Source organism: Solanum stenotomum, chromosome 9 (genome assembly GCF_019186545.1).
Source record: "Solanum stenotomum isolate F172 chromosome 9, ASM1918654v1, whole genome shotgun sequence".
NCBI lineage: Eukaryota > Viridiplantae > Streptophyta > Magnoliopsida > Solanales > Solanaceae > Solanum > Solanum stenotomum.
The window spans coordinates 22,122,251-22,135,763 of record NC_064290.1 but is presented as its reverse complement, the minus strand read 5'-3'; the positions used below and the strand labels follow the sequence as shown (position 1 = coordinate 22,135,763).

General features: G+C 37.3%; 1 protein-coding gene across 1 annotated transcript in view; it reads left to right on the top strand.

The window, feature by feature from the left end:
• LOC125877774 (uncharacterized) overlaps positions 1–13,513 on the top strand; it is a 28,847-nt gene that overhangs the window by 5,745 nt on the left and 9,589 nt on the right. The window contains exons 2-5 of the mRNA XM_049559042.1: positions 1,029–3,068; positions 3,154–3,208; positions 3,498–3,646; positions 10,233–10,319. Coding sequence (XP_049414999.1) covers positions 1,029–3,068; positions 3,154–3,208; positions 3,498–3,646; positions 10,233–10,319 — 2,331 coding nt within the window. The remainder of the gene's footprint in view (positions 1–1,028; positions 3,069–3,153; positions 3,209–3,497; positions 3,647–10,232; positions 10,320–13,513) is intronic.

Sequence of the window (13,513 nt, the reverse complement as noted above, 5' to 3'; positions counted from 1 at the left end):
CTGTAGCCGAACTATGGAATGATCAGGGGTGGAATTTCCACTTCAGGAGGAATTTAAATGATTGGGAGATGTGCAGAATAACTGAGTTTTTGGTTACCCTAGCACAATTTAGTAACCTGTCTGAGGAAGAGGACTCACTGGTGTGGAATGTGGGGAGCAAAGGGTGTTTCACAGTAAATTCAGCATATGAAGATCTCAACACAGTTGGCAGTGAGGAAGTAGAATGGCCTTGGAAGATGATATGGAAAACCAAGATACCCTATAAAGTAAATTGTTTTACTTGGCTGTTAGCTAAGGAGACAGTTTTGACACATGAGAACCTGAACAAAAGAGGCGTTCACCTGTGTTCCAGGTGCTTTTTGTGTGAAGAGCAAGGAGAGACAGTCAACCATCTCTTCTTACACTGCAAGTGGACAACCCAGCTGTGGCAAATGTTCACCAATATGAGAGAAATTACATGGGTGAAACCAGGAAGGATCAAAGAGGTTTTGAAGTGCTGGAATAGAGATGGAAATGCAGGAAGAAAGGAGGAGAGATGGAAGATGGTCCCATCATGTATATGGTGGACAGTATGGCTAGAGAGGAACCAGAGATGTCATGAAGGAAAGTAGAGCAACATACAAAGATTTAAGCTTAAATGTTTAGCTCTGTATTATTTTTGGTGTAAACAAGTAGTCTTAGATAGCTCAGAAGTAATCAGCACAACTATAGACTGGCTGTAACTTGGTAGGTATAGGATCCTATGTAACTATAACACTTTTGGAGGGGAACTACACTTTTGAGGTAGTATACCTGTGGATAAATATAGACTAACTGTTACTTTTATCAAAAAAAAAATGTGTCATCAATTTTTCTTTTCTTATTTTTTCAGTATCAATAATGTTTTTCCTCGAAGTGCAGAATAAGTTTAAGTTGGTGGATCTACTTCCATTGAGGACTATAGTGATATAAAAAAAAGAGATAGCTATCTGTGCTGTTTTTTTTAATTCACCCTGGCATCATAATATCATCTTCCCATCCTTCTCTAGGCTGGCGCTTCTTTGGAATCACTTGCAAAAGGTGCAGTTCAATTTTCCCAAAGATTTACCGTTCAAGAATTGCAAGATCGGTGGCATGCTCTCCTGTATGATACGGTTGTTTCTGCTGAAGCATCAGCACTCATGATTGAGTTGGACCGCTCTGCATCAACACTGAAATGTAATAGGTTTGAGAATGCAAGGGAAAGTAAAAACTCTGTTGTGTTAAAGAGAAAAACTGAGAGTATCCGTTCAAGTTACTATGCTATGCGTAAGAGGATCCGTAATAACCCATTTGACTCGATGGATATGAACTTTCTTGGCGGAGCTGGTGACAATGACGAGCCTCAGTCAATGGATTGTGCATTTATGGATTCGATAAGAGATGCCTTCGGTAATCAACAATCAAATTTCGACATCATACAAAATTGCATTTCTGAACATGGGCGTGATGATTCCATTTGGGCTAATGATTGTGTAACTGCTTCTCCTGGTTTTCCAATTGGTCTCCTCAATCATAAGGGAGATGTTCCACTTAGCAGCTTTAATGTTACTGAGAACTTTCCAGATGCTGTTGAAGAAAGTGTTGCCCTTGCTGAGAGACAAAGCACTGTTGGGGAATTGGGTGAATTGCCAGTTTGTGGATTATTTGAAGCTGAGGATTTAGAATCTAATTTTCCTATGAGAGATCAATGTGATGACAATGTGAGACACTCTTCTCGATTTGAAAGCCAGGTCTTGAACTCACCAGTTCCAGATTGTGACTTGACATTTCATGATCTTGGTTATTCACCTACTGCACCTGATATGCCAGATTGGAGTACAATTGGAGATATTTCTGTTCCGGCTCTGCCTGATTTTGAGGAAAAGCAGAATATACAGGATACATTTGTAGTTCCTATGGATGGCAATTCGAATAAAATGGATGCATCAGAATACGACGTTGTAAGTTCAAACTCCAACTTGAGAGACCATATGTCATGTGATGAACTGAGAAATTCCATACCTAGTACTGATGACTACATAGCTGGGTTGTCAGCATCTTTGTTGGACTTTACAGAAGAGGACGAACTGCTATTCAATGACCCTGATGGAAATGATACAATTGATAAGTCTTATTATGATGGCTTGAGTTCACTTCTCTTGGATTGTCCTGATGGTGTGGGTGACTTGACTGTCAAAAGTGTATCAGAGGCTTCAAATGCTCCAGACGAAGGGCTTACTATTCTTGATGGTTGTCCCAATGAATGCGGTGACAAATGTGTGTACAATTATAGTGATAAGCCTCCAGGTTCCAATTCAGACTTTCAAATGCTATCCTCCGCATTAACTGTCAATCCGGCTTTTCCTGAAATGCGTGGTGGAGTTATTTGCTGCGTATTAAGCACTGAGGACCCAGATGTTCCTAGCAATGATGATGTTTTTCTTCCTGTTCTAATGCCGTCAACATCATTTCCGTCAATGGCACATTGGAATTATGATGAGACGTATCATCCATTATCCTCGTCGTCGAAAGATTTGTCAAATAATCAGAAGGGCAATGATGGACGAGCTGTCTTGAAGAAAAAGGAGCAAAATTGTCATTCAGAATACAGTAATTCATATCAGATGAATGAACCACCATCACAGGCAGAAATGTTCAGTCGTGATCACAAAGTTAAGCATGAGTTGCCCAATGAGAATAACCAACATGTGGTGCGAAGGAATCTGCAGACTCCTGATTGTCCAAGGCCAGTCATTTCAGGAAACTTAATTGCAGTAAATGCCTGTCAAGGAGATTTTAAAGAAAATACCGCAAAGGATGGACAGGGTAAAAATCTCAGTCGGACTTATGCTGCTGATGCGTCCAAGTGCTTGGAGAAAAATGCTATTTGCACAAAGGAACATGACACTACCACCATCCTTCAAAAGAATGGACCTACACTTGCTGAAACTGTTCTCAGGAAAACTACAATCCCTGAAGCAAGTGCAAACAATAGTTCATCAGATTCGGAAGATCTTCTTTATGAGAGCGATGAGGACATACCCTACTTTTCTGATGTTGAAGCGGTGGTGAGATCTTATTTTCTGGTATATGAGCTTGTACACCATCATAGGTATTTGTTGACCTTAACCAGTTCCTTCCATCATCCTACAGATCCTTGATATGGATTTGAGCCCTAATGGACAGGATATGTATTCCAGTAAGAGAGGTGAGTCCCAGTTTCATTATATTCAATGAATGATTTATTTTTTTTACTTTAATGAATTTCGATGAACAACTGATCTAGTCTTTAATTATTTTGTTTCTACTGCACCACTTAGTGTATTCTGTTTGTAGTTACCTTTCTACTCTTTCACTTCCTCCACTTTTTCTTTGGCAGCTTTTTTGGCTCTTTTTGGTTGTTTCCTTTGGAATAATTTTCGAACCTCTGTTGGTGCATTCTTACTGTATGTCATCCATTTTCTTTTCTTTGGTCTGTCTCTTTATTTTATTTTCAGCCAAAGAGTATCAGCATGAAGATTTTATTAGAAAGATCATCAGGCTAGAGCAGGCTGATCATGCTTGTAAACAGAGAAAGATTGCTGCGCGTGGAGCTTTTGCTGTTTTAATTGGCTTTCACTCAAAGCATTTTATTAGAAAACCAGAGGTATGACAGAATTAACTCATTCTAACTCAATTATAGAATACCTTGTTAGACTATTAGTAAAAGCTTGACTATTGATCCTTACTTGTCTGATCATACACATCCATATGTTTAATGGATGTGTTTTAATAGTCTGGAGAGTGAGGTGAGACATTTAATGTAATACAGGGGAAGTAGAGGCCTCGAGAGGTGGGACACAAGTCCCATGAATTTTCATATTTTTATAAATTGGTAATATATTCAATATACAAAAAATAATTGGAACAAATAAAAAATTGTCTCAATAAACGATCCCCAAACATTACTCACTGAGTCACCACAAACAACACTAATTATACTTTTTACTATTGGCATAAAATTTGTCACAATAAATGATCCACAAACATTACTCACTGTGTCATTGCAAACAACATTAATTATACTTTTTACTATTAAGTTAACAATTTCAAAAAAAATAAAATTATACTTTTTACTATTGGCGGTTTGATATTCCAAAAAATGCTTTTTTGCTATTCCATTTTATTATTCCAAGTTCCCACATAGCATTGTAGCCATTAAAAAAAACAAACTAGTTTAGTTTTACCTACTTTCTTGTGTACTGTGTGACTGTTATCACTCCTTAGTCATCCAATAGTTACAATAATAGTTATTTCTTTTTAGTAGTAGTTATTTTCTTGTAATATAGCAGTTTTTCATTCTAGTAATGTTAGGAAGTCATGTCCTAGTTTCTAGGGGTAATTATCTTATAAGTGTTGTATTTAAACTATCTTTTGTCTCAAGAAATATAAGCAAAAAAGTCATTTCAGTTTTTGAGTACTTTAACTCAAGAGACTGCAGGTTCTCTCTTAACGAACCAGTACCATAGGTAGAAAAAAGAAAACCTCTGTCCAGACTCCTAATTCACTCAACATTAACTCTGATTTTGTCTTGCAATGTCCCATAACTAGATCCATAACAAGGGATAGTAACAACTTGGTATCAGAACCGGGAGCTATGGGAGACCAAATTCAACATTAACTAGCACAATTGGCGAACTTGTTCCAAGAAGAACGTGCAACCAATTTAAGTTATAAATGCTTGTCTGGATGCACTCGCAAAGGATTTAGGAATTCTAAGGTCAATACTGATTTGAATGAAGACACAAATCAGAATCGCGGTTGGAAGGGAAAAATAAAGCGGCAGGAGGGTCAGGATTAGAAGTAGAGGAAGTTTCATCATTCCTCGGCATACAAAGTTGGATTTCCCACGATTTAATGGCCAAGACGACCTTTTGGGATGGTTGATTAGATGTGAACACTTTTTTTGACACCAACAAACTCTAGAGGAAGAAAAGGTTGAACTTGCTTCTTTTCATTTAGAAGGCAATGCACAACTTTGGTTTCTTCAACTAGAGATAGATATGCCTCAACCATCTTGGGATGAAATCAAACGTCAATGTAACCTTCACTTTGGGCCACCAATCAAAAGTCAAAAATTGGGAGAATCGGCTAAGTTATGCCTGCTCGGGTCTGTGGTAGAGTACCAAGAAAAGTTTGAGCAGCTAATTTCATGGGCTGGTACACTCACTCAGTCGCAAAAAAATGAACTTTATATCAGCGGTCATATATAGCAATTGAGGTTTAGTTGCATAATCCTCCAGATTTGGCTATGACGATGATTTTATCCCGGTTTTATGAACGCAAGGAACAACTCGTTTGTTCGCAATTGTTAGATGCTTGCAAATCCAAGACAACAAATTTCTCACTTCAACAACATGCCAAATTTGTGAAGAAACTGACTAAATCTAAAATGGAGGAAAGGCGGCTTAAGGGACTTTGTTTCAATTGTGATAAACCATTCACTTGAGGTCATCAATGTAAGAAATTATTCTAGATTGACTTTATAGACGATGAGGAAGAGTTTTCTGGAAAGGAGGGAAACACTAATACTTTCTGCACTTAGCGCTTGAGGACAAGCGCGATTTGAAGGGGGAGAGTAATGTTATCACTCCTTAGTCATCCAATAGTTACAGCAGTAGTTATTTCTTTTTAGTAGTAGTTATTTTCCTGTAATAGTGCAGTTTTTCGTTCCAGTAATGTTAGGAAGTCATGTCCTAGTTTTTAGGGGTAGTTATCTTATAAGTGTTGTATCTAAACTATCTTTTGTCTCGGGAAATATAAGCAGAAAAGTCATTTCAGTTTTTGAGTACTTTAACTCTGTTATCAAAGGTGAAAGGCGCAAAAAACTCTAAGGTCTGTGGGGGCTTTAAGCGCAAATAAAACATGGGCTTCAATGAAAAAAGGCGCAAAGGGAGAAAAAAGTACAAATGTATATGTTTAGTCCAAGACTAATAATTATAAACATGAATGACAAATATATGACCAAAGAAATTGAAAAAAAATATGATTAAGTGAAATATCAATTGCTTAGTGTCACTTCTTCATAAGAGGCTCATTGGCAAGGAAAATTTTGTCTTAGAACCTTGATGACGACACTGAAGCCCACATAAAGCGAGGCGAAGCGCTCAACATGTTTTGAGCCTTGCTTCAAGGCTTAAGCGCGCTTAAAGCGCACCTTTGATAACACTGCTTTAACTCAAGAGATTGTAGGTTCTCTCTTAACGAACTAGCACCATAGGTTGTAGGAAGAAAACTTTAGATTTTATCTTGGAACATCCCTTAACTAGATCCATAATAGAGGACCATAACAGTGACGTTCCACCCATTTCCCGTAACTGAGCATAAGCATTATATCCTTAGTTCTCTCTTTCTTCATCTCAACAATTTGAGATCACAATCAGAATGATCTTTTTCCGATTCACAGCAAACCATCAAAACTGACGTTCTCGGATAATGTCACAACATTACTGTACTTCGTTAAAGATATCTTTCTTTAACTTTTATCACTTATTCTCGATGCAACAAAGTAAATGAATAAAGGTAAGTTTCAATTTGGGAGAAAAGATGTTTGGTTTTATGAAAAATTGAACAGGGTTTAGTGCAAAATTTTATGCAAATTTGGGTATGCCCTTTGCCGATGAGGTTCAATCATGCATGTGGCATAATCATGAGATTGGAGTGCACACCTTTACATGACATTCACTCACCACAATCGCCTCAATTTCTAGACCTGACATATCTTTTATTATGAGTGTCATAAGTTAGTTTATATATTCTTTCTATGCTAGTCATTAGGATACAATTGTTTGCATTCTACGATATATAAAGTCAGCTCCAAGCAAAAAACTATTCTTCGAGGATCAAATGTTATGAGCAGATAATTGGATATACATATGCTGATTGGAAGGATCATATTTTGATAAACGGTCTACATCTGAATATGGTGTTTTAGTAGGAGGTAATTTGGTGTTCTGGAAAAGCAAGAAACAAAATGTGGTTGATTTATGTAGAGCAAAAGCAGAATATCACCATGGTTGTAACAACCTGTGCGCTAAGTTTGGATCAACCACTTGCTTGGAGAAAGGAAATTTGGAGAAATTAATTGGATGAAACTTATGTATGGATAATCAAGCAATATTGCATCAAATCCGATATTTAATGAGAAGACTAAGCACATTGAGATTGCCGTCACTTTATTAGTGAAAAGATACTTTTAGAAGATATTGTTACAAATTTGTGAAGTCAAATGATCAGTTTGTTGATATTTTCACCAAGTCCTCACTAGCCCTCGTATTAGTTACATATGCAACAAGCTCGGTACATATAACTTATATGCACCAGCTTGAGGGGAGTATTAAAATATTAACGTATATAGTGTCCCAAATGGATAACGATTCTTATGTGTTAGGTAGAATCTAACTATAAATAAGGCTCCATGTAATAATGTATATACACATCTTAATGATATTTCTAGTGTTTTTATTTCTCACAAAACACTGTCAAGCATGTTGAATCTTCATGCATTAAAATGTTGTTCTACATTTAGGGGTCGTTTGGTAGAGTGTATTAGGAATAATAATGCATGCATTAGCCTTGTGTATTACTAGTACCTTGTTTGGTACTCTTTTCCAACCTATGTATAACTAATGCAAGCATTAGTTATACACTCTATTGTGTATTAAGCTGTGTATTGCTAATACAATGGATTTCTAGGTATTGGCAATGCAATGGTTTTAATGCATGCATTAACTTAATTAAAGACTCAATTGCCCCTCAAAGCCTTTTTTACATCTTTTCTATCATAATAGTGGAGGGCATCTTTGTAAATTAATTTTTTTATGCAATGCATGCTACTTTTTAATGCATCAAACCAAACAACGCATAAAAAATCTATGTATAACTAATGCAAGCATAACTAATACATGCATTGCTAATGCAAGTATTACTAATACACTCTAATAACATTATTCTTATACACTCTACCAATCGACCCCTAAAGAATTTAGCTAGGGATCTGGAAAGTGAATTCTATTCCATGAATGTGATATTTTATCACGGTATATGGAATATGTGGCGAAAGTGGAATGTCTACTGATCGTCACATGGGTCTTGGTTGGACGTCCCGTTGTTTAGATTTGACATCTAAGAGAGTGTGTGTGCGCGCACACACACACACACATATATATGCAGGACATGGATTGCCATAATTCGTTTATTAGATGAAATAAGGACATTCTTATCAATCCCATTGACTCTAGTTCTAGTTTAGCGGAAAGATTAAAATACTAAATCTTTCTTTTTGGTTGGTGTACTAGGGCAAGGCAAATCCCAAGCCCTTCACTAGCTTGATTAGCTTTCCCTCCTTTCCCTTATTTCTCAATCAAAAGCTGAGCCACCAAACCATCTAAACAAAGCCCCATTTGTCAAATGAAGAGAGTCGAGACAAGTTCAAGTCATACATGATAGAAGAAGGTCTGCCAGTGGGTCGGAGAAGAACCACTGGGAGAAAGGCTGAGGCCTTAATTAAGTACTAAAGTTGCTGAAGCGTCTGCCTTCATGATATACATGTGCATACAAGTACATGTCCTGGAGAGAGATGTAAACTAGGTTCGAGTGATGCTTACTCCTATCCATATTGGAGTGCAAATGGTATAGGGATCCCTGTGTTATTTATTTGGATACACTTGAAGATGACAAGTTATTTACTATGGAAAAAATTCAAATCTCTTTTTTAGGTTGTAGACTAGAATGGATAATTTGTCTGGATAATTCTCATTTTTTGAATCCTAGTAGTGTTGTCAAAGTCTCGTTAAGTTTTGAATTGAGGCTTAAAGCTGGGTAGGCGCTTCCCAGGCTAGATGCACACCTTGACAAAAAAATGAAGCTCCACCTTTTACTTAAATTAGGTCAATTTGTGAGACTCGTGAGCTCTATCATGAAAAGGACGAGATTAAGTAATATACATAACTGTCACATTGATATGTATTTGAATCAAACTGCTTCAAGCTTAAGCTCAAGGCAAGAAGGAGGACCAATCCAAATTCCACTACAAGTTCTTAGAATTATATAGAAGAAGATGTTGATTCTGGAAAGTCATAGGAAGAGGAGTTTTGGGCTATAATTCTAGAGATACCCATAAAATCCATCAAGCTATTTAGAAGAAGGGAATTTCTATGGATGCTATAGTGTTTAGGAATAAGAATCAGGATAGAGTATAGGAAACTTAGTTACTTAACTTACGAGGAAAAGAAAAAATTTAGTCACTGGATTAAATTAGAAACTTAAACTGCATCTTTTGTAGGTTTTTGAATCAAGTTTGGAGACTCTCAAAATTACAATTCAATTACAAAAGATAAACTGCATCTTTTGTAGTTGAAATGTAATTTTGAGAATCTCCGTACTTGATTGATATACTATTGCTATGCACACTCAATTTTATGTTCTTTTCAATTTCTCTGTTCATAATTGTTTTTTGTGTTTTATATGAATAAAGAAATAGCTAAATTTATCTAGATATGCATGTAGATTGTTCACTTCATTTGATGTTTTTCTTGAGTTCCGTTTTTAAAGATGTTTGACCTTAAGGCCTTTTTAGGATTAGCTACTAGATAAACTTTTCCTCCCAAGTCCCTCCCCTGACCCCTCATCCCCCCAAATTAAAAACAACAAAATGGGAGAAAGAAGAGGTTGGGGGAAATGCCTGACTGAAATGGTGAAGGTATGGTGGGAAATTATCCTAATCATAAAAAACTTTAGAGAGCTACATAATGTGTGGCTTCTGAATGATTTTCCTAAATACAGGTATGTTCATTTTGCCAAGTAGACTTCATCTTCTCTCTGCTTGGTAATCACTCCTAGCTCACTCACTTGGAGAGAGTTAAATAGGGTTGTCACATCTTGTCTTTGGAGTATATGGAAACCGAACCTATGAGAGGAAATGCTGAGCTATATTTTCTGTTGCAAGATGTCCATACTCAAAGTATGATCTACCCTTAATGTTGCAATTGTTACTGCTAGGTCAAAAGTTGAAGGGAAAGCTAGAGATACTGAATTAGTGAGTCTCAAAGATTTAGAGTATTTATGATGTTGCCAAAAGTGTTAAATCAGCTGTTACTGTCTAGCATCCTATTTAAGTTCCAAATTCGTTTCTGTTGTGTTCCTTTAAGATTCAAAGGTTCTACAGAAATTCAAACTTGGATTTATGGGTTCAGGTGCTGCTGGGAAGAGAATCTGTAGATGTAAAAGTTGACATCGACTTGGGCAGAGAAGGTCGTGATAATAAAATTTCTAGGAGACAGGTACGTTCTGCTTGAACTCCAGCTGTATAAATCAATAGTCCCTTTTAATTATTCAACTGATCTCATATTTTTGAGTTAGTTTAATTTATGTTTTCTAGCAGATAAAGAAATAGTTGATCGAACAATTGACCATGATTGTGATTATGTGATTAATTTTATGTTTCTTGAAACATTTGCTCCATATTTCCTGGTTTGATCATTATCTTCTGTTATGAAACCTTTTCTTCAACAAACTTATATGTGTAAGTAAAATGTCTCAATGCTGATTGCAGTATAGTTTTTCTTTTTCATTTATCCGTACTAGTCATTTCGTACGTGCTGCAGTTTGTAAGACAGAAATTAAAATTAAGTATATGAACAGTCAGTCTTCTTCAATATCCTAAGGTTTTCTAATGAAAAGTCCCAGAAACAATCAGTATTATCAAAGGCGCGCTTAAGCCCTGAAGCGAGGCTCAAAACGTGTTGAGCGCTTCGCCTTGCTTTATGTGCGCTTCAATGTTGTCATCAAGGTTCTAAGGCAAACATTTCCTTGCCAATGAGCCTCTTATGAAGAAGTGACTAAATAATTGATATTTCACTTTATCATAGTACTTTTTCAATTTCTTTGATCATATATTTGTCATTCATATTTATAATTATTAGTCTTGGGTAAACATATATATTTGTATTCTTTTCTCCCTTTGCGCCTTTTTTCATTAAAGCCCACGCTTTATTTGCGCTTTGCGCTTTAAGCCCCCACGGACCTTAGAGCTTTTTTGCGCTTTTCGCTTTTGATAACACTGGAAACAATACTATATGACTAAAGAGAAGAAAAAATTTGGTGGCAGATGAACCGATGTTTATTGATTACTGTATTGGTACTTATATAGCCAGTGTATTACATACAAGGCTGAAAATAAAATAAAACCTTAGAGAAAATCTAGGTAACAGAAAAACCTACGTAACTACAATCCTAAAGATAAGAAAACTGATAAGTGCAAAATTAATATAAATAAACTGAACTAAAAGAGTCCTACAAATGACACGTTATTATGCCCCCGCAAGTTGGCGTCGAGGTCTACTACGCGCAACTTGGAGAAATGGTTACTGAAAAGAGCATGCTGAAGAGGCTTTGTGAGAAGATCTGCAACTTGATCAACAGCATGTAAATGGGCAACTTCAAGCTGTTTGTGCCCAACCTGCTCATGCACAAAATGGAAGTCGATGGCCACATGCTTCATGCGGCTATGCAAAACAGGATTGGCACAAATATAAGTGGTGCTAGTATTGTCGTAGAGAACTTTAGGAACAACAATGAGAGGAAACTGAAGCTCCCGAAGAAGATGGGTGAGCCAGGTAGTTTAAGAAATAGTAGCAGCAACTGCCCGATATTCTGCTTCTGTAGAAGAATGAGAAACTGAACGCTGCTTCTTTGAAGACCATGAAATAGGAGAACGACCAAGATAGATAACACAACCAGTGGTGGAAGTGCGATCTTGAGGATCCCCTGCCCAGTCTGAGTCTTAGTACGCCAACAATCTACGATCAGTCTCCTTGGCAATGAGTACACCAAAGGAGGTAGTGGAATGGAGATCGCAAAGAAGTCATTTAAAAGAAACCCAGTGAGACATAAACGGCTGATGTATAGCTTGTGACAACTTACTGACACCAAAAGCTATGTCCGGATGAGTGAAAGAAAGGTAATGAAGGTTACCAATAATGTGTTGATATAAGGAACCATCAACTAGATGATCATCAGACGAGGGATCAAAAACAATTGCAGATGTCATAGGTGTGGAAACACCTTCTCAGTTATCCATCGCTAACTCATGTAGGAGATCCATAGTGTACTTCTCTTGAGAGAGCAGAAGACCAGCAGAAGAATGAATCACTTCTATACCAAAAAGTAATGAAGAGGCCCTAGGTCCTTCAAGGAGAAACATTGAGAAAGAACCTCAATGATATTATGAACACTTCGCTGGTGATTACCAGCCACTGAGATAGCGTCCACATCAACTAAAATATACGCAGTCAACCTACATTTATGCATAATGAAAAGTGAGGAATCAGAATGTGACTTGTCAAAACCCAAAGTAAGGAAATAATTTTTGAGTTCAGTGAACCAAGCACGAGGCGCCTCTTTGAGACCATAAATTGCCTTCTGAAGACGACATACATGAGTAGGATTCCCATAGTTTTCAAATCTAGGTGGCTGTCGCATGTATACTTCTTCAGTAAGATGACCCTGCAAGAAGACATTATTAACATCCAACTTATGATCATGCCAGTCAAGTTGAGTGGCGATAGTCAGGACAAGATGGACAGTAGCATGCTTTACTACTGGGCTGAAAGTGGAATGATAAAAGTCCGGGGCATTGAGTAAATCCCTTGGCAACCAAACAAGCCTTGTACCTCTCAACAGAACAATCAGGTTTATGTTTAACTTGGAGTAACCACTTACAATCCGCCACGTTCTTGGAAGAGTCACATGGAACCAAATCCCAAGTATGGTTGCAAACAAGAGCATCAAATTCAGCTTGCATTGCTAAATTCCATTGGGCAATTAGCTTGGCTTGCTCATGAGTTATGAGGATTTTTGGAGACAGTGTAGTGGTTGTGAGAAACTGACTAGGTTTAAGGCTATGAGTCTGTGATCGGGTAGTCATTGGGTGGACTTTGCTGGCTGGTTTGGCCGGGGTTGGGTTGGTGGGTCAGGTTGAATAGGAATGATGTTGGTTGAGGCAGGAAGGAAGCCATTTGTGGCTGATTTTGTGCCGAAGCAGATGGATTATTGAGGAGGACTTGGAGTTTGGCTAGGAATGGATGATCTTTCTTGTCTATGATATGTGATAAGTGGTCACGAGGGAAAAGTTTGAGGTGGTGAAGAAGAATCAATTCGCTGTTTTTGTGGAGCTGGTCTAGAGGGTGAAGAAGTGGAAGTTGAAACAGGGGAAGAAATGTTACCTAATTGTGGAGAGACACTATCTGGAGCGGAGGAGGAGACAGATTGTAGACGTTGAGGGACCGTTGGCAACGTAGTCACTGGTGGAGGGAGTTGACATGAGGAAGGTGAAATTGATTTAGTGTCCTCCTTGGATTGTGGTTCAACAAAAATATTATCCCAATAAACATTAACTTTATTATTAAACCTGGAAAAAATATTTTGAAAAGGAAAATTGTCTTCCAAAAAGATTACATCCTTGTATAAATATAAT